This window comes from Trichoderma atroviride, chromosome 1 (assembly GCF_020647795.1).
Source record: "Trichoderma atroviride chromosome 1, complete sequence".
NCBI lineage: Eukaryota > Fungi > Ascomycota > Sordariomycetes > Hypocreales > Hypocreaceae > Trichoderma > Trichoderma atroviride.
Window position 1 is genome coordinate 7079967 of NC_089400.1, and position 24473 is coordinate 7104439.

The window sequence follows — 24473 nt, forward strand, 5'->3', positions numbered from 1 at the left end:
AAAGCGCTAACCTAGAGTATTTCCAGGACCCCAAATTATGCGAACCGTAACATCCTCACTGTTCTTGATTCCCCATTATGGCGTCCATGCTATAGAAGCGGTTAGTGCGGTAAGCAGCCGCTCTGCCGCTCTACCGGTCTTAAATTGCACGAAAACTAATCACACAAGCCTTATCTGCGGAGAGATTGATCAAGTGACAGCTTGCCTACAAAGTTCTAGTTTCCAATTGACTTGTACCAAATGTTGAGGAGGGGTAATTGAGCTCAACGGACCACTTTTTCTGGCTGTGTCTGCGAAATTGCTTGTAAGGCTGGTATAAGCAATGAGTATTGCTGTTGCTCCTGCTTGAGTCTCGTGACCAATCGCAATGGCAACCGTGAATCTGTAAACGTGAAAGACAAGAACCTCAGCTGCATTCATCGCAATTCACTTTTTTTCAACGCATACTTTCAAATTTCAGTGAATTATTGGTCTACAAAGTCATGCAGCGTCTCCCTGCGGCTCGCCTGGGCGCCAGGCTTATGCCCCGTAGCCACAGCTTCAGAACTCAGCAACTCGCTCGACGCTGGCTCTCGGACTCCCAGGCGCCAAGATCTGCACCTTCACGGCCCGGCGTCTTGGTCTGGGGAGCTGGTGCGGCTGTCGCTGCTGGGGGCGGATACTTTTTGCTCAGCGGTACAGCGAGCAAGACAAAGAGTGTCCCTCTTCTGAACCCAGTTTCCTCAGAAGACGATATCTCGGTGCTCTCGCCTGTGCCTGTCCTGGACTTGCCAGCAGCGAACCAAAAGTTGCGGGAGCAGGCCCAGTCGTTCATCTTTGATGGCAAGGATGGGCAAAAAGGCCGCGTTGATGTGGTCCGCGTCGCTAGCAACGATCCTGTCGAGGACGAGTGGTCTGTTGCTGTTGGGAAAGGCATTCACGGCGGAACGGCGCTGTACGCGGGTGTTTACGACGGGCACTCGTACGTGAAATCCTGCTTCTAGGGAATATTGAGACTGACTCTAACTGTAGTGGCTGGGCTACCTCAAAGGTGCTGAAGCAGGCCCTCATCCCGTATGTTTCGACGGCTCTCTCCAAGATCTCGGCATCGGGCTCGGGAGATGCTGTCGACGCTGCTATCAAAAGAGCCTTTACCAGCCTCGACGACCGAATTCTGGGCACTGCACGCAAAGCCGCCGAAGCGGGCTATGAGCCTGGAGCTACCGAAGTCTTGTCGGCTCTCGCGCCGGCTCTCGCTGGTTCTTGCGCGCTGCTCTGCGTCTATGATCCCAAATCATCCGTGCTGCGTACCGCCGTGACGGGCGATTCACGCGCAGTTCTCGGCTCCTGGTCCTCAGAGTCAAGCAGCTTTTCAGCCAGCGCTCTGAGTAAGGACCAGACCGGATTCAACCAAGATGAAGTCAAAAGGCTAGACGCCGAGCACCCTGGAGAGGGAGAGGATATGATCAACCCCAAAACGGGCAGGCTTATGGGGATTGCCATCACGCGGGGTTTCGGCGATCATCGGTGGAAATGGCCCAGTGATTTCTTGAACTTTCTCAAGTCCAATTACCACGGCACCGAGCCTCGTCCCAAGTATAAAACGCCGCCTTACATGATTGCTACGCCGGAGGTCACCACTCGCCAGGTCCAAACTTCAGACTTTGTCATTCTCGCATCGGACGGGCTTTGGGACGTCATGTCTAATGAGGATGCCGTAAAATGCGTCTCTCGCTGGCTCTCAGCGCGACGTCTGGGCAAACCAGAGGTTGTTAAAGATGCCAAGACCATAGGCTACATGATAGATGACGACGGATGGCCATCTTACAAGGCGACTCCCGAGCATTTCGCTATAGAGGATCTCGACAATGCGGCCGTGTGTTTAGTCAAGAATGCGCTGGGAGGGACGAGAAGGGCCATGCTTTGTGGCTCGTTGACGGCAACTACGCCCATCAGCCGATATGTGAGAGACGATATTACCGTGCAAGTTATTTTCTTCAAGGACCCTTAGACCAAGTAAGCTTTGGTACTGGGTGTTCACATTTGATACTCTTATTCTGTTCAAGTTCTCTTCTTCAAGGATACTTGGACCAAGCAGAGCCTTGGTACTGGGGTCACATTTGATGCAAGTTTTTTTCTTCCGGGATCCTTAGGCCAGGTAAAAACCTTGGTACTGGGGTCACATTTGATACTCTTATTCTCTGCAAATGATTTTCTTCGAGGATGTTTAGACCAAGCAAAAGCCTTGGTACTGGATAGCCCCATTTCATTCGATACTCTTATTTTATCTGCATACAGAAAACAAAGCAGCCTATGACTTTTCTACATTGTCATAGATTGATCTAAGCACAACATCATTGATCCAAGCACCCTTTGACCAATCATCCCACACACTGAAAGTAATCGTGCGGCTCTCGCCCTTATTCAGCCAGAAGCCGTTCTGGTCAAAGTATCCTCTTACCGTCGTAGGGTAATCCAGCCAAACCCAGGCTGCCACGCCCTTTGTAGCTGTAATCTTGAATTGGGCTTTATTTCCACGAAGGGACTTTGTCATTACCAGGCCCGGATCGGCAATGCTGTTCAAGCGAAGGCTTTGCGGGTGGAAAAACGTTGAGTGAGTGTATCCGCCAGCCTCGACGGAAATTGAAAGCAGAGCGTTTGACGTTGGGTTCTTGCAGGCAAAGAAAGTGGACAGAGCAGGATAGGTAACCAAGCGAGTGGCGTTGATTGGCTGCACATCAAACTTGATGTTGAATGATCCATCGTGAGCTGGATTTACGTGGACGGGCGGATCAACGTCAAGAGCATTGCCCTGCCAGTCAACCCACTTGAACGAGGCGGTTCCAGAAACCTTTTGCCACAGATCAGACACGACCCAAACCTCCAAGACATCAGTAGCCTCGTCGTAAAAAGGCCAGACAATCACAGGATTGAAGATGTCCTTGGCGGCATAATAGGCCACCTTTTGCCGCAGACTGTGCTCGGTGCTGGACCAGGTCGGGCCAACCCAGATGTCGTTAAACTGCCAGTATAGAGCGCCCATCTGGCGGTTAGAAAGCCCGGATCCTCGCCTATAAAAAGCAATCTGAGCCTGGTAATAGTCGGCCTGGAACACCTGAGAGGTCCACGTCCAGGCAGTGAAGTTGGCTACGGGATCCTGCAGCTGGGGCAGCGGGTACCAGAGCTTGATGCTATCTGTGAATTGGTTGATGCCACCCGCAGAAGCGGAGAAAAAGTCGCTGCCGCCGCTGAGATGGCGGTTGTGATGCCGCACATATGACGAGTCAAAGTAGAATTCGCTCTCGGGGATGGCTTCTTGCCAGGAGTAGACCGAGGGCATGGAGGGAAATCCAAACTCGTCAGCAAACCGACCAACGGGATAACCGCTGTACTGAAAGGCAATCGTTCCGTCGTAGTTGTAAAAGTCGGTGTCGGCGTATAGTGCATCAGGGCTCTCCATATAGTCGTATCGAGACGTCTGAGGACTGACCGAGTTGAAGTCGAGCGATGTGTAGCCGTGATAGGTTGATGACGGAATGTAGCTGATGGAGTGAGTATTGGCGTAGACACACTTGGCAATGTGCTGCTGGAAGATTGTCTCGTAGTTTTCGAGCTGGGGGTTATCCCGGGGGGTTGAGCCACCAGCCGTAGATGAGGTATTCCAGCTCGTTGCCACCAGCCCACAGCGCCAGACTCGGATGGTGGTTGACTCGACGAGCGTTGTAGTAGACCTCTGCCTCATACTCTTCAAGGAAGTCGGTAGTGGCGGGAAAATAGGCCACCGAGAACTGGAATTCAGACCACAGCAGCAAACCCATTTCATCGGCCAAGTCGTACGCCCAGTCTGGGAGGTAAGCTCCGGAGGACCAGATCCGCATCATATTGAAGTGCGAGTTTACGGCCAGCTCAAATGTTTCCTTGATCTTGGTCTGGTTGACACGAGGCCACAGGATGTCTGGAGGCACAAAGTTGGAGCCCTTGGCATATAGCTCGTGGCCATTAATCTCAAACTTCCAGCTGGCTCCGGGGGCAACGCCCTTGGCCTTGTCTTCAGCAGTAATGGCATTGAGATTCAACACAATGGTTCGGAAACCAACTCGCTTAGTAACCGTGGCAGGCTTGGAGAATGCAGAGTTGATAAGGGAGAGCGTTGCCGTGTATAGGGGCTGCTCGCCGTAGCCAGACGGCCACCAAAGATTCACATTGTTGCCAATAATAGTACTGCCGGTGATGGTGCCGTTAGACTGGCTTATTCCAGCTAGATTGTCCTCTTTGAGCGTATGGCCCTTGCTGTCGACAATCTTCAAGTGGAACTGCGTGTTCTTGGGAAGCGTGCCGATATAATCGATGCTGGCGTTGAAGACGAATGGCTTTGACTGATCGGGCGATAGGTTGGGCATTTGGCCTTGACGAAAGATGTCAATCGCCGTGTTAGTGATGTAAACAGGATCGGCCTTGGCTTTCTGCACAATGTACGCTGGTCTCCAAGGGCCAGCTGGAGCAAACTGCGGGCCCCAATCCCATCCAAAATCGCTTTCCTCTTTTCGCATGTAGACTCGGCCTTGGAATTCTTGGTTATTGTAACCATTCGCCGAATTTATCTGGGCTAAGTATGCAACTGTTAATGGGATGAACGAACAAGAAGAATATACTGAATACTATAATTCAGCCACCAAAGGACGTACAAAGATCACTTCTCTGCGCAATGTCGAGAACAATCTTGCTTGCCGAGCCAAAGTTCAAGCTTAAAACTGGATCTCCAGAGCACTTGGGCAAAATGTCGCTGACATCAAATGTGTACTTGCGGAACTGGTTCTTGGTATTGCCGACTGTCTGATTGCAGAGGTTGATTTCACAAAACGTGTCGAGGCCTTCAAAGACGAGCCATGATGTAAGCCCTTTTTGAGATTTCCTTTGTAGTCGCTCAGATTAGCTTCAATCTCCCCTCTTCTTCACAACTCGAAATCACTCACAATCCTTTGATGGGCCCAGAGGTATATGTCCAGTTCATCCGTTGAACCCAAAACTGGTTCCACTCATTGAAGCCATAAATGGGATCTTCAATGACGCCGGCAGCCAGCAAGTCAATGTGAGCATGCGAAGGCAGCTTGCCAGGCACAGTGGCATTGACGCCGTTGCTCACCGTCCACGAGACATCACTGAGATTAAAAATGTGCTGCGCGCTGACGCAACTCGCCAGGAGAGAAAGCGAAGCCAACGAAAACTGGCGCATTGTGCCGAGTTTCTGGCAACTGGTCTCTACACAGGGGCGTTGTCAGCATCCAATTGTAACGCTATTGCTCCGATATTCGTTCACGGCAGCACATAGCTCGCCTATATACAATAATTTGTTGTTCAGAGCAGACAGAGGAGCAGAGAGTGTGTCACAGTTTCCGTCGCGTAAGAGAAACTACATCACGCAAACATGTCCGGGGAGTGAGTTGATCACCTAGCTGCAGGAACAATGGATGTGTGAGTAAACAAGAATTAACTTGTAAACCAAATGCAAGGTATTGGAGAGAGGCATCAAAATGCATTTGGTTACCAATTCTCTCCCCGCAAAGGCATTGTGATGGGTAAGCTGAATCCTTGCTCAGATTACAGGGGCCAACAGGTGATGGCCGCAGTCCAGAGCCATACACAAGCACATGTGCAGACTAGATTCTCCACCTCCACACTTTTGTCATTATGGTTATATTTTGGAGAACGGAAAACCTGACGATCCTTTACTTGTAAAGTTGCAGAAACCGGGTACTGTACTGAGCTGTCGCTTTGCTTTTCCGGCTCAATTAGCCGTTGTAATTCGCTTTCGCCTCTGCTAGGAACAGCTTTTCCGTAATTGCCGATCCACTTTGCCAATTCACCCAAATCTCTTGACTTGTCCAGGTTTATAGGCTTTCGTGGGGGAGCAACTAGTGACAGCTCTAGAGACTTCAGTGACAGCCGGCTAGATGAAGTTTGGTTAGCAACGTATGCTGCCAGCGAATGGTAAGCTAGACTTCGTCGGAGCCGGGCACGACATGCAGAGCAGGAAATTACCCCTTGCTTCCGTCATGCCCCATTGCCATTTCCCCAAGCAATTATCACGAGATAGCTTGGTTTTCTACCATGGTGTTTTGCGGGGTAGATTCGAGGATTTCCCCTTTGAGAAGGTTGTTAGATGCGGGGGAAGACAATACAGGAAAAGGCGAGAGGCTATGATTATACGAGCAGCTTTCGGCATTCGCATTGTGGATGCTACGTCAAATTAGCTCCAAATGGGAGCGTTGATCCGGCGGAAATGGTTCATATGGCCTCATTCGGATGTGCGTGAAGAGAGCTTTGGGCACTTGTGCATTCGTATGAGCATTTGCCATAATGGCCTAGCGAGGAGAAGCTTTATCCGTCGATAGCGTGGAGAACGTTCTTATTTAGTAATACAGGCGGAGCAACAGGGTTCAAAAGAGAGATGGTAACTGCATTAATTGGCCCAAAGAAGCAGTGGAGAGCTGACGGTCTCATGAGTTTCCGGAAAGGCGCATCAAAGTCCACAAGATTAATTACTCTGTCTCGTCCTCCAGACTTGAAGGTTTTTTGCCTTTCACCGCAACTGGTCACCGCTTCCAAGTCACAGCAGAGATTGAAAGACAGGAGACAGCCACATTAGAAACTGAGAGTTGGCTGCGTCAAACAGGCTCCCAAGACAGAGCGCGGAGGCGCAGACTTTCACAATGGCATCAACCCTTGCCTTTTCCATTGCGGCTTCAATTCTGCTTCAGCCAGTTGTCGGCACAAACACAGGCACAGTCCACTGCGCCGACGCCACCTACCAGCCTGGCAGCGTCTATTTCTCGGATCAATGCTACAATGACATCCAGAGCTGCATCACCAAACTGGCAGCCAATGCCTCAGTAGTTGATTGCAATGGCGCCAACATCAGCATGCAGCAACAGGCAAATACTGGAGCCGTGGGCTCAGCCCAGAACAGCGACATCAGCGTTTCGTTCAAAAGCATGGTAGACCTTTGTCTCCTGAGCGGCTCAACCAGTGGAACTTGGGGCTGGAGCGACAACCAGTGGTACTGGCTTTGGACGGGCGGATCTTGCTATTCATCCAGCGGAGGATCAGACACAATGCCTACAAGGCCTGCGCCATACTGCTTGCAAGATCGCGACTCTCCGCTTCCGGACTGCTACCCCCAGCCGAGTCCTGGAGGAGGTCCGCTGAAAGTCTTGAAAACAGCAAAGACCACCAATGGCTTCACTTCATCGGCTCGAGGCTGGAACACATATGGAGCTCAGGCCCTGACCAACGGCTCTACGCTGATTCCGTCCTTTGCAGGACAATCTGGCCTTTATTATACGCAAAAGTTTGTTGAAACACAGTGCGGCGTCCTTGCCAACTCCAAATTCAAGGCTGCAGGCTTTGATATGTGCAGTCTTGATTCAGGTTGGCAGTCTTTTGATGAGGTTGACAACAACGGCCGCATCATTTATAATGACACTCGATTCGACATGCCCAAACTTGGCCCGTGGCTTCACAACCAAGATTTAAAACTCGGCCTGTACATTACTCCCGGTGTGCCTTGCCAAGCAGCCAACAAGACCATTTTAGGCACGGATATTACCGTCGGATCTGTGTTTAATGGCAACTTTGATCAGATTTTATGCCAGTTTAACTATAGTAAGGATGGCGTTCAACAGTGGCACGACTCTGTGGTTGATCTGTGGGCCTCTTGGGGTGTTGACATGATCAAGGTGAGTGAAAGGTTGCCCATCCTCTACTATGACGAGAACAATAATTAACGCGTAATACAAAACAGCTCGACTACATCACTCCTGGCTCTCCGCAAAACGGCGCCATGCTGGGATGCCAGAACTCAGACGCCGTGGTGGCTTACCAAAAGGCCATTGCAAAGACAGGCAAGGATATCCGTCTAAACATCTCATGGAAGCTGTGCCGCAACGAAACTTGGCTGCCTGTTTGGAACGGCTTAGCAGAGTCTATGCGCACGGATCAAGATATCAACAACTATGGCCACGAGACCTTCCTCGCTTGGTCAGTTGCTCAGCGCGCTATTGACAACTACCGCCAGTATATCGGCCTCCAGGCTCAGCAGAACAAACCCATCACAATCTACCCCGACATGGACAACTTGTTCGCCGCCAACGCGGAGAGACTAACCGGCGTCAATGATAGCATGCGAACCACCGTCATGAACCACTGGCTGGGGGCAGGCGCAAACTTGATTCTCGGCAACGATCTCACCCAGACGGACGATCTTGGCTACAAGCTGCTTACAAGCTCTCAGTCAACCGCCGCCGCCAACTTCTTCGCCAAGTATCCTATGCAGCCGCGCAACCCTCGCACTGGAAACAACCTTGCCCAGCAGCTTCAAGCCTGGATCGGTGGCCCGAGCGATAATGGCAAGGAGGCATACGTGCTGATTGCAAATTACGGACCTGATCAAGGATCTGGAGGCTTTGGGACGCATCTTTATGGGCGACAGGCAGTGACTGTGTCTTTGGCTGGTCTTGGCTTGAGCTGCTCTGGGTGGAAATTTACTGATGTGTGGTCAGGCAATTCTACAAAGGTGAATAACTACTATACTGCGTATTTAACTGAGGGTGAATCTCAGTTACTGCATCTGACGAAGTCGGGTTGAGAAGTAGAGATGCTAGAATAATTAATATCACAAGTTTATTGAACTTCATGACACATACGATTACCGTAGTTTTGAAGGAAGAAGCAACAGTCATGTTCAAGTATAAAGGCTCAATGGTGCTGTATTCATAAAGTACAAGTACAGAGCTACCCCTGCCATGTGTTTATAACAGTAGGCTGAGCTGTACACGCTCCTGGAACCGTGTACGTGTGATTAGGATCCGCCTCCCATGTTACATCGCCGTTTTGAGCCACATTGATGTACTTGTATTCCACCACCTGCCCGGGGGCCAAGTCTAATGTCACGAACCACAGGGGGTTGGAGCTGGTGTAGTCGGCTGCAGAGAGCGTGACAGCATTCGCTGTGTTCCAGTTTCCTAGAGCGCTAATGTCACCGGCTATCTTGATTGTCTGTCCGAAAGTTGTTGTCACGGTTTCGTCGAATTTCACGGGAATGGCTGTGCAAGAGGTTGGAGGAGTCGAAGTCGTTGTACCACCACCGGATCCTAAAACACAGATATACGTTAGCGTTGGGAAGCAACTTGATGAAGTAATAGGCACAGGATGTTATCAAGAAAAGCAAACAACATGTATGGCCGAGATCTTACCCAAGTTAGGACAAATACCGCTTCCACTCAGGTTCGACTGAGCATAAAATACTCTAGGAAGGCCGCCAGACATTGCCACAGCGAGGTTGCCGCTCGAGTCTGTGGTATAAGCTGTGCACGACAGCACTTCAACGACTTGTTGGTTGCTAGTGAAACCGGTATCAGCTGATGGTAGTGTCAAGGTGTAACTGCTACCATTGGCTCCACGGTTGGAGAAGACGCCGACGATTTGGGATCCCGTGCTGCCTTTTCGTGTAACAATGGTGGAGCTGTCAGAGTACGTGACTGCCGCCTGACTTGTCACATAAGCGCTATTTTGTTTAATGGCTTGGCTTCGAACTTGGTTCAGAGCCTTGATGTGAGTATAGAGGACAGCGGAGGTGCTGTACCCGGACAGCCAGATTGCTTCGCGATTGTTGGGAACACCACCTCCATTCAAGTGCTGTTCTTGGCCTTCGTAAATGATGGGGATTCCGTCCGCAAGCATGGTGAACGCAATGGCATTCTTTGCAAGTGATATATCAGATGTGAGAGAAGGGAACCGTGGGTTATCGTGATTTTCCATGAAGGAGCCGAGAAGGGTGGTGTCAGAACATTCCGATTTCATGGTGTTGAGTCCATTGACAAGGTTGCTTATACTGCCACTTGTGGACTGGAAAGCTTGGGTGATCCAATAGTACCTAAAAACGTTAGTATCATGGCTTGATGTAAGTATTGATACATACGCGGGGTAGTTTAAAGTATTGAGACCGTAGTTCTTTTGATACGGGCAAACAATCGCTGGGTCGCCATTATCAACCTCGCCAACAATGTAGACGTTTGCTGTATCTGTTACTAAAGGTTCTCACTTGTGCGAAATTGAACGAACCTGAGGATTGGAATGGTTCAAAGAATCCGTAGTCTAACTCGAAGCAGCTGTCCATTCTCAGACCATCAATAGTATAGTTGGCCACAAGTTGCGTTATCCAAGTCTGCCACATGCTCAGAACGTTGGCGTTTTCGGTGGCAAGATCTGGCAAAGACACTGTATTGTCGCCTTCCCAGCAATTTTGTATCTGGGTCATGTTGTTGGAGTTGAAGTTGATTAGGCAGAATGGATGGTAGTAGGATTGCTGATAAGTTAGTTAGTAAAGCCTTGTTTGATGAGCAATGCGGCTCACCGAGTTGAATGGGTTGAATGTATTGTATTGAACGCAAGTTCCACATCCAAGGTATCCCATGTGATTCGTGACAATATCAACCATCAGATACATGCCAGCATTGTGCAGAGCCTCAGATAATGCTAGCAAATCTGCAGCAGAGCCAAAGTTGGTATTCACTTGGTAGATATTCTGAGCCCAATACCCATGATAAGCCTCTCCATCAGCGCTATTCCCAGCCAAGTTCTCAACTACTGGCGATATCCATATCTTTTTCTTTGTTAGTAATGGCGCCACAGACGCTAATGATGGACATGGCACATACGGCAGTAAATCCCATGCTCTTGATGTAATCCAGGTTCTTGATGATTCCCTGCCAGGTGCCTCCGCAGTACACCTGATCTCCCGCGTTGCAAGCAGAATTGGTCGCCCCATTCGTCTGGGAAAACCTATCAGTCAGAACTTGATAAATAGATTGTGAGCGCCATTGCGCAGCGGTGAGAGCAGCAGCAGAGGGCAGTGCTGATATCCATGCCAAGGCTACGTGCGATAGCCTCATTGTGGTGAATTTTGACGAGGCCGAGTTGTCAAGTCTTCAGTACGTTTGAATGGCGAGGGGGAGATTTTAGTCGGAAACTCGTAAAGCGTTGTTTCAAGGCCAAATACGCGAAGACTACCACGTAGGCAACGCAATCCAACGAGAACGAATAAATTGACGGATGGTAGGAATTTTAATACAAGTCAAGTCATTTCCTTCGAGGACGGTACACGAGCCGGGAGTTGCATGAACAAATGAAGCAGTTTAACTTCACAAGACGAGATCAAGCCAGAGTATTAATGAATGTGGAATCCGCATGATTCACTTAGTGACCCAATTGCTAGGAAATCGGTCCGAGTAGCGGCCGTGCTTACAGCGCCGAACTGCCAATTTCAGTAACAGAGAAGCCCACCATTCGTCACAGGCAGCCTTTCCGTTGAACGTCCACGGCCAGAGATAGTAATAGGCACTATCACGTTCGAAGATATCGTGGCCATAGCTAGACTGTGTCAATTTCCAACTGATGAGATGCCTATTTTTTTCATCCCTCCCAAGACCATTAGGTCTCACGCGAATATCTCGGGGCTATGGCCCGACACGTGTAAAAGAGATCCAAGGATGACTCTATTGCGCTGTAAGCTAGGCCGGCTGGTCGGCAATAAGGCAGTCTCGGCATCATCAGGTTCATGCAGCGGATCTTCAGGACACGATGATTCGCCAATATCGCCGTCTCCTATTCGGCGCCCCTCGGCCATTTGGAGTGGTGCTGCCCCTGATTTTTAAGGAGAATGTCGACGATCTCTGCGGCCTATTCGCTGCTAAAGATGGACTCGAATGCATTTAATATAGTCCTGGACTGACGCTGGACTCTATGGCCTGCTGAAGAATCGCCCCGCGAACAGAAAACGCGGGGGTGGCTTACAGGCCTTTTAGCGGTGCAGTGAGACGGGAGATTCCCGAGAAACATTCCCGCAACCAGGATGTCATTTGCCGGGCCTAAGCCTGTAAAAGTGAACGGGCTCAAGTTCGAAATAGTAGTATTATGGAAGTTTTGGACACTATCCATTGAATACCATGAGCGGCTCCCACAGCCTGATGCTCCTTTGTGTTTCATAGTGTGTGTGACAGGATATCCGGACTGTAGTGGCTATGCCGCTGTAACAGCAAATCGGTCTAATAGTGGCGAAGATAGTATTATGGCGAAGCAAACTCATGATCAACGGCTCTGGAATTCGGTCGTTCTCTTACAATTCTCCACTCACACGGCCCAGCGATGGAGTGAGAGGTGGTCATTGTTCATCGTCAGACACTTGCCAATATATTTATATTAAGCCGTCAAGATCGGTATCACGTCGGGCCTTGTGTCAAACCATCAGTGAAACATGTGACAGCGATTTAGTGTAAAAATGCGGCCGAGTATTCGAACGCTATGGCTTGACGAATAATTTTGGATCGATCAAACTTTGCCTCTACAAACTAATCCGTCTGCCGCTCAACTCTATACACCATGCACCCCTCACCAATATTTCTTTGACTCGCTCAGCCGAGAGCGATCCGGGGTTAAAGGGCATGCGCTATCACAATCACCCCCGACGGCTTCACATGATACTGAGACATCACGGGCGAAACAGCGGCTTGTCTACCCGAATATTTTTATTTCCGCTTCTCCTTTCTCTTGATCAGGTCTCAGCAAGTTGTTTGACAGTGAAATTTTATTACGACCTCGCTCTATTTTAAATCGACATGAGATAATTTAGCCACCTTCTTAAGGCTTCGCCGGTGACTTGCTACCTAACCACTGGCTGAAAGTCTTCAATTCAGGGTCAATCTCCTTTATCGATTTGATATCAGCTCCGTACCCTTCTTTCTCGAAGAAAGTAAACATGGTTCTCATCTCTTCTGACATTCTCAATACGAGGCGGGCTATGAAACCAAATGTAGTGGGCGGAGGAGCCCCCGTCTCCTTACGAAAGACCTCTTCTACCTGAGCATATGTCAGTTCATCGCCAGCCAGCGATATGCTCTTGCCTGAGTATTCATGCGGCTGCATAAAAGATAGAGCTGCAAATGTACCAATGTCGTCGGTCGATATGAGCTGCAACGGGCGAGACTTTAAGGCTTCTCTCCAAATGGTGGCGAAAATCTTGCCGACAAAACCAGGTGCAAAGTTCTCCATAAACGCCACGGGCCTGAGAATCGTCCAAGACATTTTATCCCCAGCACTATTGATGAGATGATGCTCAATGTGATGTTTGCTGACGAAATGAGGGATGTTGGTGGGATTGTCAATTGACTTTGCGCCGCCGCGATCTACAGACGAGTAGACAAAGTGCTCTACACCGTGCTTGATGGCCGAATCAACGAGGGCCTTGCCTTGCACCTGTTCGATAATTGGACCCGTCTTATTCATGGCTGGTAGCTGTGCAAGTTAGCGAAAGCACATGTTTATTGGCTTGTCTCAAATACACACCTGAACGCTAAAAACTCCCCAGACGGGTTCTTGGGCCGCTTTCTTGGCATTTTGGAATATAGCCTCTGTATTGTCTAGATTGCCCTGGACAAGTGTGATGTTTGGAGATGCTGCAGCCAGCCTCTTGGCTGATGGTGAAGCGACATCTCTTGTGACGGCTAGAATTTTAAAATCGGCATTCCTGGCAAGCAGAGCTTTGATGACGCTACCGCCTTGTTTTCCGGTTGCTCCTGTTATAAGCAGCGCGCGAGACATCTTTAACTGTGGTCGAATATGCAACAATTTCAGATCAATTTAGTTTGTAGAATCCAAGTAGTTGTGTTTTCTGTTGAGATATGAGCTCTCATTGACCATCTTATATGCCCTGAAGCTCCCTTGTTCCTCCAGACAGCTGTTTCTCGTGAGCAATTCGGAGTACTGAGGATGTCCGGAATACCACGTCCACGGGCTTCTTTACAGTGGCGAATACAGTGCTTCGGTGCTCGGCATTGTCTTTGCTAGTGGGCCAGTCCCTCTACCAGATCTAGATACACGTAGATCGCAAGTTGACTCAGACGCATTCTGTTTGCTAAGCAACAGGCTGCAATTAATACACGTATCTTTTCAACTCCTAACAATAATGCAGACAAGGCCAAAGAAGTTGTCGGTTCGATCAGCCGCGCGCTTGGCTCCACACACCCATTAGTTCCCCGATGGATCCCCATTTCGCTGTCCGATGAACTCCGGCCTGTCCACGGGCCGCATTACAAACCATCCTGGTGCCTTGCTCAAATACTTGATTGAGGCAAACGTAGTACATGTGATCCCAGACAAGATTTGCCAATATCTGCAAAATAACAGGCTTTTTAGACATTGTACTGAGATTATTTTTAAGCATGATGTTAGCTCCACGGAGCGTCCGTGTTGTGGGAAAATCCTTCCAAGATTCCAGTAAACTACGCGACAAGTCAATGAGCCATTCGAAGTTGATTGGCAGTTCAAAGCCTTTAGTTCTAGTCAGTACTTTGACAAGCTGTCCTATCGTGTATGCCTATAGCTTTTTTTTTTTTTTTTTTTTTTTTTTTTTTTTTTCATAAACTATATGACCTTTATTTTAAAAGTAGAGCTGTACTTTGTACATCACAGAACTAGGCAATATGGGGGTGTTCAAGTAGTCTTATTCTAGCCTGATATATCTATTTAGACGCCGGCATATCTATGACATGGAGCCATTTTTTAGAAAGCGGCTTTGTTCTTGGCCAAAAACTCTTTCCACGTTGTTGGCTTCAGTCCCACCTTGCGCAAAAGGTCAAGGCTTTCATCGAGGCTCTTCCCAGCATAGTAGCCCGGTTCTTCAATAAAGAGATGGTTCTCTAGCATCTCCACGCCTAATGGGGCTGGGAAGAAGCTTTGAAATGTGTCTGCATCGAGCTTCAAAAAGTTTGCTTTCCCACCAGTGACTTCTTCAAACTCTGCGAGGATACGCGTTGGTGTGTAGTAGTCAGCTGCGGCAAGAATCTGTTTGCCCAGGACATTCTCCCGCTCCTTGATTGAGGCAACGACATATTTACCTGGCACAAAGTCAATCAGTCAGCAGGGGTTTCTCCAGGCCATTTTTGGAGACTTACCCATATCAGCTTCGATGTCGATGAGAGGGAACAGGGCCTTGTCGCCAACAGGATAGGCGAGAGTATACTCTCCATTGTCGCCTTTGCGTATCATTTGCAGCGCCGTATAGTTGCTCATAAAGTAGCCAGGCAGCACAAAGGTACTAGGAATGCCCTTGGAGCGAATATAACGCTCTACCTCTGCCTTCCTATCGAAGTGAGGAACGTTGGTGAGACGGCCGTTAGTGGTGTCCGTTACATGGAGCAACGATGAGAAAATCAGGTGCTGAACTTCAGATTCATGGCAGGCGTCTGCAACAATTTTTCCGTGATCCAACTCTTTGTTTTCGCGGCCCGTGAAATCAGGGATTGTCACGAGAAAGACGGTATGGGAACCCGTGACGGCTTGTAAGACTGAGTCTTTGGAGTCCATATCGGTCTTTGTCATGTTAGTTTGTAGAAGATATGTAAAGGTGGTTGAAATGCTACTTACCGCAACGACCTCAACACCTTTAGCTGCAAGAGCTTGAGCGGCTGGCTTGGAAGCATCACGAGTGACGCCACGGATTGTAAACTCTTCTTTCAGTGAGGCATCAGACAGCACGGCTTCAATGATTGAGCCACCTTGCTTTCCAGTCGCTCCAAATATAGTCAAGAGCTTTGGCATTTTGACGTTTGGCTTTTGGCAATTAAGAAAGTTTAGGTATATTTTAAAGAGGAAGTCAAAGGGCCGCAGGTTTGAGAGGTCAACAACTTGAGCAGATGCAAATTGGATTTTGAACAAGAAAAGCCAATGGATCTAAGTTGTCCCTATCATGTCCTTTTATATCCAGAACCCAGAAGTGGATTAACGGCCATCTTCGGGCTGCGGTAACACTCGTAGGAAACCAAGTTACGATGACCAAAGCAATCTCCCTCTCGTTGTCCGACAAAGACCGAATGCATTGATATGGACTTCTCCACAGCCTGAACAGAGTCAACTTTTACATAATCGGCATTAAGGATAGACGCTACACTTCATTTCCGTTTATCAAGACTGAAAGATCAAAGTGTTGATAATCAGATAGTTGTATAGTATCTCAAGCAAGTTTAGGGTACGGCATTGGCGGACTCCGGTGCTTCAAGTTCGCGAATGCAAGAAGTGTATTAGGTAAACAAGTGGACTTGATAAACGCCACTTTTGCCCCTTCGTTGTCCGATGAACACCGATTGTCTTGCATGCTCAAGTCAGACAAAGGGCTCCTGCGTTGAGCTTCCTATCTAAATAAGCTTAATGTGTGTTATAACCTAGAATCATGTTAAGTTATACTTTAATAAAGTAAGTTTTCGCGATAGCATACTTATTGTAATAGTTTGGCTTGGTTGTTCTACACGATCTTCTACAATTGTAAAACCAGCACTGTTCAGCGACTATTTGATCGCACGGTGTCGCACAAGTCTACGCAAGAAAAAGTTGTTCATGAAGCAGCCACCACTTACATCAGCCAGTGGATAGTTTGATCGGCTGCGATCGTGTCCGTGTCAGCCGGCAATTTAGATTCCTGCACAGATCGCAACGCCGCTATCTGGACGTGGTGGGTTTTGTTGTCGGGTGTTAGTGGCATATTCTACCGTCCATCATATCGCGGACCCCGAAAATTGCCGGTTATGGAAGATTTAGTAGCACAGAATGCCATCACATAGCGCAACCATTGCGGTACATAATGGCGTATTTAGACCTACTGTCGTAAATTTTGATTGCAACAATGATACTTACACGCACTCGTTGATCATCAACGCTCAAGCTACTTCAACGATGGCCAATAAACTTCACGATAACGTGTCTCGAGTGAAAAAGTTCAATGTTCTCGGGACAGCGACCTTCATCGGCCTGCGCGCAGCAGATGTCGCTTTTCAATATACTCTTTTGAATGACGGATGGGCATCAAAGTTGGTGCAGACTCTGGGGGGACGGTCCGTGGAACTGGCGCAACTGAACTCAGCCGGGCGAGGCCTTCAACCGTATTACACAATCATCGCTATGATGGCCCTCGGTAGCAGCCTGAAGCAGATCATCACAATGCTTGTTGTCTCGGAGCAGGACACGCCAGTATCATCGGCCATTGTAATTTCTCTATTCAATACTGTATTCAACTCACTCAACTCACTGTTCTCGGTCTGGGATGTTACCTCGAGATCTCCGCCTACGGCTGGCTCTATCCTTGAGTCGCCTTCAATCATCGCTGGTCTCGGATTTTATCTCGTCGGCATTTCCGTTGAGCTGCTCTCAGAGCTCCAGCGCACAGCTTTCAAGAAACATCCCGCCAACAAGGGGAAGCCTTACGCGGGGGGGTTTATTTTCTCTCGCCACGCACATCAACTATGGCGCCTACACTATTTGGAGAGCGTTCTACGCCTTTACTTCTGGAGGCAGTCTCTGGGGATTCACTGTCGGACTCTTCTTCTTTTACGATTTCGCGCATCGTGGGGTGCCTGTTTTGGATGAGTATCTTTCCCAAAGAGTAAGTAACTTGCCATTTGTTTCAATGCGATATGAAATTGACAAAAGACTTGCAGTATGGCAGCCAATGGGCCACAATTAAAGCACGCGTCCCGTACAAGTTAATCCCCGGTATTTATTGATAGTCGACTTTTCTTCAACTTAATATGCGTTGCCGGCTGGAATATTGCGCCAAGGTGTCCATAAAAGTTGATTCAATCAGTTAGCAGGATGGATCTCGGCTGCTTTAATCGCGTCTTGGGCGAAATCGCGAGATGCCGAGGGATTTGGTGAATTTCCAAACTGAGACTAACTCTTATTTAGTCAGCATTTACAGTATAGTCCCTGTCCCACTTATTTGTCAGCAGAATCATCATACAATCTCCTTACTCTGACATCCACCTGTGATACTAAAATCGGAGCTCCGGTCTTTGTCAAGACATTCTGTAAGCAATTGGTTGGCCAGAACCTTGTAAATTTTGGCTTTGAATGAGATCTCTTGGTTACAACGCGGAACATGAATACTCACAGTCGTTCGCTTCCTAAAGCTCTCATGTCCTGTATGAGCTGTCGAGATCAGAAGCTGAAATGTGATCGCTCACAGCCACGTTGTAGCCGCTGTACTAAGCGAAACGACAAATGCACATATCCAACTACAAGAAGGCGTCAAGCTGAGCCTAGGAGAACTATCCCAGAGTTGGAAACGCGACTAGGTAAAGCAATTGACTCTGACTAAACTCCCGCTGCTAATGCCATGACCCAGCGAGCCTCGAGAGTATTGTGAAAAGTTCTCGAGATGATAGGCTCAGGCGTACTTCAAAGAACGATGATATTATTGAACCGTTCCCCGATGAGAGTACTCATGATGCCGCTAGTAGAGCGCATTCGCCATTAGATTGTGAGGCAGAGACAGAGTCTTCAGCTCTGCCATCATTTGAGACGAGCCCCTCAAGGCAGATACCCGATGCTGGTCGTTTAGAAGATCTGTATGCTTCTTCTGTTTTATGCTTGGCCCGTGGCGTATTTCTAATTGACAATGTAGGACCAGGATTTATTTCGACAAATTGCACTATGGAGCGCCGATGCTTCGTCGATCGAGCTTCTTATCAAAAGGCTTGTCATCTAATATGCGCCCACCAATGTATCTGCGATATATTATCGCGGCTCTAGCAGCATCTATAGTGGAAAACTACCACAGTTTGGCCTTGACATTATATCATCAGGCTAAGCTATGCATAGAGGAGGAAGAGTTAAAGGTATGATGAAGAAACAGCATGATGGACACCAATGTTAACGATAATACAGGATTTTAGTCCACAGCCTGTTACCCTAGCCCAGGCACAATTCTGGTGCTTGATGGCCAATTTTGAGGCACAACAAATGCTCTTCTCACGGGCCTCGACGAGTCTGAGCCGCAGCCTCCGAATAGCTCAGATGCTACGCCTGCATCAGCTCGACACGGGTGATGGAGAACCGAAGAACCGGCCGGAATTAGAAGAAGCGCGCCGTACATGGTGGGTCATCTTTTGCTCCGACCGCTTTGTTTTAGGGTCAACAGGGTGGCCTGCCATGATAAACGACGATGATGTAAGAAAAGCTTCATATTCGTTACATCCAATAACCATCTGACGCTTCTCAGACATCCACCTTTCTTCCAGCATCAGAAGAAGCCTTTGAAAGCGGTGTAGGAGAATCGACAGGCTTTTTAGGCAACGTGCTGCAAGCACGCTGCAACAAATACTCGTCGTTTGCAGGGAGAGTGCTCGCTGCCCACCTGTTTTATCAGAGTGCGAAGCATGTTTCAAGCCACGTAGTAGATGAAAACGCTACAGACATTCGTAATGGCTCATTTTGGATGCGGCACACTATGATCGATAACGACCTGGCGACTTTGTTGATGCGTTTGCCAGAAAATCTGCAGCTCCCAAGGAGTCTCCAATGCCAGAACGCCCTTTTCACAAATATCATTATTCACACGACAATTATATGCCTCAACCGGGCGGCTATACGAGAGACGCGACGATTGGCTCTGCCTTCACTTCTACTGAACCGCAGCCAAGCTCGTCTATTGAGCGCAGCAGAAGAAATTTTTAATATTCTCCGAGAGATATCAGAAGTGGACGCTGCGTTCAGTAATCCATTGCTGATGTATTCTGCTTACGTGGCTTCGTCTGTCTATCTTGACAAGTCTATTGCCGAGCGTGAAAGACAGGCAGAATTTAACTTGACGTACCTTCTTCATATCATGATAGCTCTGAGCAAAACTAACCCAATTGCTCGATCGCTGGCAATTCAGTTGGCAGAGGATATGAAGAACGTTGGGATAGATTCTTCTGCAATTGAAACAGTAAAGTGCTATCCCCAATACCGATTTGGCCTCTACTAATTACGCAGCAGGTAACCCAATCGCCCATGGCCCCCGCTCTAGTTCCATTATTTACAAATGACGACCCAAGTTCAATGATTCTATTCTGCTCCAACCAGAACAATTCTAGATCGCAAGACGCCACGCCTATACTGCCAGATTCTAGATCTGATGGTTTGACAAGAAGTGCCGCTGTGGCAGACACGGCAAATATGACACCCCAAGTGTCACGAGCTAGGGAATCGGCCACCAGTTTTGCCGCAGATATTGAACCACCAATTCTCTGGGTGGATATGGGATTCGATATGGGATACGTGGCTTGATGATATATGAGTATTACTGCATAGAAGCACTATTTTTTATTATCAGATCAGTTGGAATGTCACATTAAACGTGTTGGTAAAATGATTCTGGTTACATAATTTAATTTACTTTGTTATTGAGTCGCAATGGACTTGGTTAAGGTGAGTTCTAGAATAAACAGGCTGGCTATACTGTGTTTCACCATCTACAACTTGATTGATAATACTTTTCGCAACTAAAATCGCACGAGTCAATAAGGCAACTGCAAGGGCTCATTTGTGCCATCGAGGTCTACATCTTGCATCTCAACGACTTGCTTTGTAATTATGGACTTGGAGTCAGTTAATGAATCCGAAATCTCAACATAGTCTGGGACCTAGTCAGTTGTTTTCAAGCAACTTACACAAAAGTCCGATTATTAATCCGTGAACGAATCGGAGACTTTATTACTCGCCAACCTCAACCCAATGTAAGACGACGTGCTAGAAGTAGCAACAACTGACTCGCCCGAGCTGTTTTGAGGTTGGCCTTGAATCAAGCTTAATGACAAATGGATGTCTTATTACAGCTAGACCTGAAGATTGAAGCTTAATTTACCACTCAAGCGGCAGCATTTATTTGGATCATACTAATCATCCTATCTTGTATACTAATCAGAAAAAGCGAACGTGAAGCAATCCAGACACTTATTCATCTCATGCTTCAAATTATTTAAGTAGTAGTCAATCCATTTCACATTCATTCATTCGAAAAGCAAAATCTTCTTTCTCAGCTGCAATCTTCAAATATCAAGGACAATATGAGCGAAACAATTAAAGTTGGTGCCGTGCAGGCAGAGCCCGCCTGGCTTGACTTGCCGGAATCTGTCAAGAAAGTTACATCTTTGGTTGAAAAGGCTGGGAAAGACGGAGTGAATGTCTTGGGATTCCCAGAGCTCTTTCTGCCAGGATATCCATGGTGCGTACCTTGTGGCTTGTAACATCAACTTGGGCAGGAAAACTGACGTTATTAGGAGCATCTGGACTGAGCCGTACCTTGACAATACGGGCATGTTCCACGAGTATATGGCCAATTCTCTTGTCAAAGAGTCGCCCGAAATGGACCAAATCCGCGAAGCTGTTAAAAAAGCAGGCATCTTCATCGTTTTGGGCTATTCTGAGAGAGATGGCGATAGTTTGTACATTGCGCAATCCTTCATTGATCCTACTGGTACAATTGTGCTACACCGCCGGAAAATTAAGCCGACTGGTGCGGAGCGCGCAATTTGGGGAGAGAAACACGGCGAAGAGACTCTTATCAACGTTGCGGACAGTCCCTTTGGCAGGATCGGCGCTCTCAACTGCTGGGAACACTTCCAGCCTTTGCTGCGTTATCACGAGTACAGCCAGGGTGTTGATATTCACATCGCAGGCTGGCCCCCATTCTTTGCCAAGCCGGAAAACATACCTACTCTTTACACCTCAACGGGCGAGGGAGATCGCCTTGCCTGTCAATTCATGGCCATGGAGGGGGCCTGCTTTGTCGTTGTCAGCACCCAAGTAATGAGCGACAAAGGCAGGGAAAAGTTGAAGCTGGTTGGAAGCCCGCATGTGCAGACTCCTGGAGGAGGTTTCGCCATGATATTTGGCCCTGATGGAACGCCGCTGGTTGACCCTATGGATCCGGGAGAAGAGGGTATTCTGACGGCGGAGATTCAGCTGAGCACCATTGACTATGCAAAGCAGATGCTTGATGTCGTCGGACATTACTCTAGGCCAGATTTGCTGAGTCTCAACGTTAATCTGAAGACGGCAAAGCCAGTTCACTATGCATAGGCCAATTGCCTTTGATCAAAGGTGAACATGAATCAGGCAGCTCTCTATGTCATCTTTGGATAATACTTGGCTTCTTGAATAACACACCCCTGTTGCTTACACTAACAGCTTGTTAAGGATTCTTGGGCTCGTGAATCCTCTTTTTAGAGCAGAATGTGACAATATAATATGTTGAGATTGTAATATGGCTGATGTAACAACAATCCTTTACTAATATCTCCCATCGGCATAACTTTCTTCATGATCAGAATACTCTTGGTTGTAACTATACTCATTATTACCATACTCCTCATACTCCTCGTCATTATCATAATCCTTATTATCCATGTCGTGAGTAAAATTTTCGGACTCATGCTGCCTCATTGGTGATCTAGGCTGTGTATGCACATGAGGCGAAGGATTCTGCTTCAGATACTGAGCCTTGCCTTGCTGTGATGGAGCCCCCTGCCCCTGGGGTTTTCGTCCGGGATTTCTCGGCGGTGAATATTGTTGTGAAGGCTGATATGCCCCACTAGGCGGTCGCTGAGAGTATCCTTGTGATGAATCACGGTCGGTATTTCTTTGCCGACGTGGTGCACTATTTGCGTAGCCATTCCCGGTCGAATCATAATCTTCGCTTCTCTCGCGATAAACCCGGTCTGAATTTTTTTGCGAACCATCATGCCTGGTAGAATAGTTCTGACGCTGGGCTTGCGGAGTTGGGGGATTATAAACAAATTTGTTGCTCGGATGGCTGGGGTCGTGATAGTCGTTTCGAAGGCCAGAAGTATAAGACTGATCCATGTCACTGCCGATGGCCTCGTGAAGGTAGGCATCAAACCTCTTGACGGCATTGGCAACTTCTTTGAATTGCTTGTAGTTGAGTGTGAATGGCGTCAAATGAAGACCGTCATCTGTGTTTTCTCCTTTCACAGATGCGTCGGCATGATCCTCATCCAGGTGTTTCATTGAGGCTTCCTGCATGTCAAATTGTGCAAGGGAGTAAGCAATCTGAAATGCGTTCCGGATCTGTCTACCGTTCCATCTTTCACTCGGCTCATTCCGGTCAAAGTGCGATGCTGCAAACGCCAGGATGGAATCACGGTCGATCTCCAAGGTCGGACGCTTAGAGCTCTTTACATCCCCATCGTGTTGAAATTTCTCCTTATCATTTTCGATGTTGGTGAGCTTGCGGATGTTAACATCAAAGATTGCGAGAGTTTGTCTCTTTCCCAGTGGTGGATAATACAAGCTGACATGGATGCGAGATTTGAACGCTTCATCTAGGGTTCCAACCCGATTCGTGGTAAGGAAGAGGATACCAGAATAGTACTCGAGGACGCGAAGGAATACTAAAGAAATGATCAGAAGAGAGGCATTATAAAACTCAACTTGGACATGCTTACCTGAAACAAGGGCATTTCGATTCAAGTCGCTCACTTCCCGGCGAGCAAGGAAGACGTCGGCTTCATCAAGTAGTAAGACACAATCCCAAGTGTGGGCCAAGCGAAATATCTCCATAAGCGATTCCTCCACTTCTTTGGGAGTAAAACCGAGATCGCCACACGTAATTGTGAACAGGGGCTTCCCATTGGCAACGGAGACGGCCTCGGCTGTAGCGGTCTTGCCCACTCCAGGCACGCCATGAAGCAGGATGACAAGGCCAGAGCCCTTGCCTCGAATCAAGTCTTGATTCAGGCGAGCGCGTGGCTGTTGTTGTTTCCGGATATTTTGAGCTTGAAAGTGCGTTTTCACTAACGACTTGACTAGACGTTTATGACTTTGGTCTATTTTAAGATCGTCAAAGGTGTTCTGCGATGCAGGAATCTTTTGCAAAGTATTGACATCAACCATAACAAACTTGCGCTGTCGAAGGGCATACGCGATAGCACGACGTGGCAAGAGGCAGACATTTTGCTCTTCGACCTGTGGAACTTTTCCTACTTCCCAATCTTTGGATAGTTCGAAGTCTTTCAAATGGCGGGTTTTCAGGTAGTTGGCGAACCATTCGTTTCTTTGCGTGACCTCCTCAATATCCTCAAGAAGCTTAGACCGTGACTCATCTGCCCAGTGTTTTATATGAAGCCCATCCGCCCCGGAAGGCCAATTTCTATCGTTAAAATCACTAGAAATCCAATGGAAGACGCGTAGAGAGACGAGTTTGCCTTGTAGCCCTCGGCGAAGTCAATAATAACATCGCTATCAATGTACTCAGAAGTGATTTGTTGCTTAGAGTCGGACTCCTCTATCGGATTGCAAGTGAGCGTCCACCCGTCATAGTAGAGATGCGGTTCTTTTATTACGCTTTGGAATTATATGCCCTGGGCGTGGAGCTTGGTCACCATCTCTTGAGAGTCTTTCAAAAAACGCATCGGGTAGATGCTTAGGGTCGAGATATCCTTCTCACCCTCATAAGACTTAATCGTAAAGCTTTGATCAACAGGTCCGTACGATGAACCATTATAGTCCATGCAGTAACAGTAGAGCCACAATTCTCGCCCAGGATCTGCGTTGGTGTCCTCAGGGGTTTCCCTGTTCTCACCAGTGCTCCTTATCATGGTATAAAGTCT

At 48.1% G+C, this 24473-nt stretch overlaps 10 protein-coding genes across 10 annotated transcripts; 5 read left to right on the forward strand and 5 right to left on the reverse strand.

The window, feature by feature from the left end:
- The first annotated feature begins 357 nt into the window (after nt 1-357).
- TrAtP1_002568 (uncharacterized protein) lies at nt 358-2103 on the forward strand. Its single transcript, XM_014085129.2, has 2 exons — nt 358-961; nt 1012-2103. The coding sequence occupies exons 1-2, from the start codon at nt 483-485 to the stop codon at nt 1988-1990; spliced, it is 1458 nt and encodes a 485-aa protein (XP_013940604.2). The 5' UTR covers nt 358-482; the 3' UTR covers nt 1991-2103.
- Nucleotides 2104-2290: 187 nt separating this feature from the next.
- On the reverse strand, nt 2291-5212 carry TrAtP1_002569 (uncharacterized protein; the record flags this gene model as incomplete). The annotated part of the gene is made up of 4 exons (XM_066111519.1): nt 2291-3521; nt 3622-4585; nt 4665-4891; nt 4953-5212. 4 exons carry the CDS (start codon nt 5210-5212, stop codon nt 2291-2293), a joined length of 2682 nt encoding a protein of 893 aa, XP_065967595.1.
- Nucleotides 5213-7090: 1878 nt separating this feature from the next.
- TrAtP1_002570 (uncharacterized protein) lies at nt 7091-8649 on the forward strand. Its single transcript, XM_014085132.2, has 2 exons — nt 7091-7715; nt 7781-8649. Exons 1-2 carry the CDS (start codon nt 7092-7094, stop codon nt 8621-8623), a joined length of 1467 nt encoding a protein of 488 aa, XP_013940607.2. The 5' UTR covers nt 7091; the 3' UTR covers nt 8624-8649.
- A 112-nt stretch (nt 8650-8761) lies between these two features.
- TrAtP1_002571 (uncharacterized protein) lies at nt 8762-11196 on the reverse strand. The gene is made up of 6 exons (XM_066111520.1): nt 10695-11196; nt 10391-10639; nt 10099-10342; nt 9956-10052; nt 9231-9910; nt 8762-9128 (listed from the first exon to the last, which is right to left on the reverse strand). The coding sequence occupies exons 1-6, from the start codon at nt 10926-10928 to the stop codon at nt 8770-8772; spliced, it is 1863 nt and encodes a 620-aa protein (XP_065967596.1). The 5' UTR covers nt 10929-11196; the 3' UTR covers nt 8762-8769.
- Nucleotides 11197-12607: 1411 nt separating this feature from the next.
- TrAtP1_002572 (uncharacterized protein) lies at nt 12608-13948 on the reverse strand. Its single transcript, XM_066111521.1, has 2 exons — nt 13378-13948; nt 12608-13326 (listed from the first exon to the last, which is right to left on the reverse strand). The coding sequence occupies exons 1-2, from the start codon at nt 13630-13632 to the stop codon at nt 12673-12675; spliced, it is 909 nt and encodes a 302-aa protein (XP_065967597.1). The 5' UTR covers nt 13633-13948; the 3' UTR covers nt 12608-12672.
- A 567-nt stretch (nt 13949-14515) lies between these two features.
- On the reverse strand, nt 14516-15816 carry TrAtP1_002573 (uncharacterized protein). Its single transcript, XM_014085301.2, has 3 exons — nt 15457-15816; nt 14985-15402; nt 14516-14927 (listed from the first exon to the last, which is right to left on the reverse strand). The coding sequence occupies exons 1-3, from the start codon at nt 15628-15630 to the stop codon at nt 14593-14595; spliced, it is 927 nt and encodes a 308-aa protein (XP_013940776.2). The 5' UTR covers nt 15631-15816; the 3' UTR covers nt 14516-14592.
- A 942-nt stretch (nt 15817-16758) lies between these two features.
- Nucleotides 16759-17448, forward strand: TrAtP1_002574 (uncharacterized protein; the record flags this gene model as incomplete). Its single annotated transcript, XM_014085300.2, has 1 exon — nt 16759-17448. The coding sequence occupies one exon, from the start codon at nt 16759-16761 to the stop codon at nt 17446-17448; it is 690 nt and encodes a 229-aa protein (XP_013940775.2).
- Nucleotides 17449-17959: 511 nt separating this feature from the next.
- Nucleotides 17960-20130, forward strand: TrAtP1_002575 (uncharacterized protein; the record flags this gene model as incomplete). The annotated part of the gene is made up of 6 exons (XM_066111522.1): nt 17960-18155; nt 18206-18428; nt 18485-18698; nt 18748-19029; nt 19082-19789; nt 19840-20130. 6 exons carry the CDS (start codon nt 17960-17962, stop codon nt 20128-20130), a joined length of 1914 nt encoding a protein of 637 aa, XP_065967598.1.
- A 779-nt stretch (nt 20131-20909) lies between these two features.
- TrAtP1_002576 (uncharacterized protein) lies at nt 20910-21924 on the forward strand (the record flags this gene model as incomplete). The annotated part of the gene is made up of 2 exons (XM_014085214.2): nt 20910-21067; nt 21123-21924. 2 exons carry the CDS (start codon nt 20910-20912, stop codon nt 21922-21924), a joined length of 960 nt encoding a protein of 319 aa, XP_013940689.2.
- A 210-nt stretch (nt 21925-22134) lies between these two features.
- On the reverse strand, nt 22135-23757 carry TrAtP1_002577 (uncharacterized protein; the record flags this gene model as incomplete). The annotated part of the gene is made up of 2 exons (XM_014085299.2): nt 22135-23255; nt 23310-23757. The coding sequence occupies 2 exons, from the start codon at nt 23755-23757 to the stop codon at nt 22135-22137; spliced, it is 1569 nt and encodes a 522-aa protein (XP_013940774.2).
- Between the last annotated feature and the right edge of the window lie 716 nt (nt 23758-24473).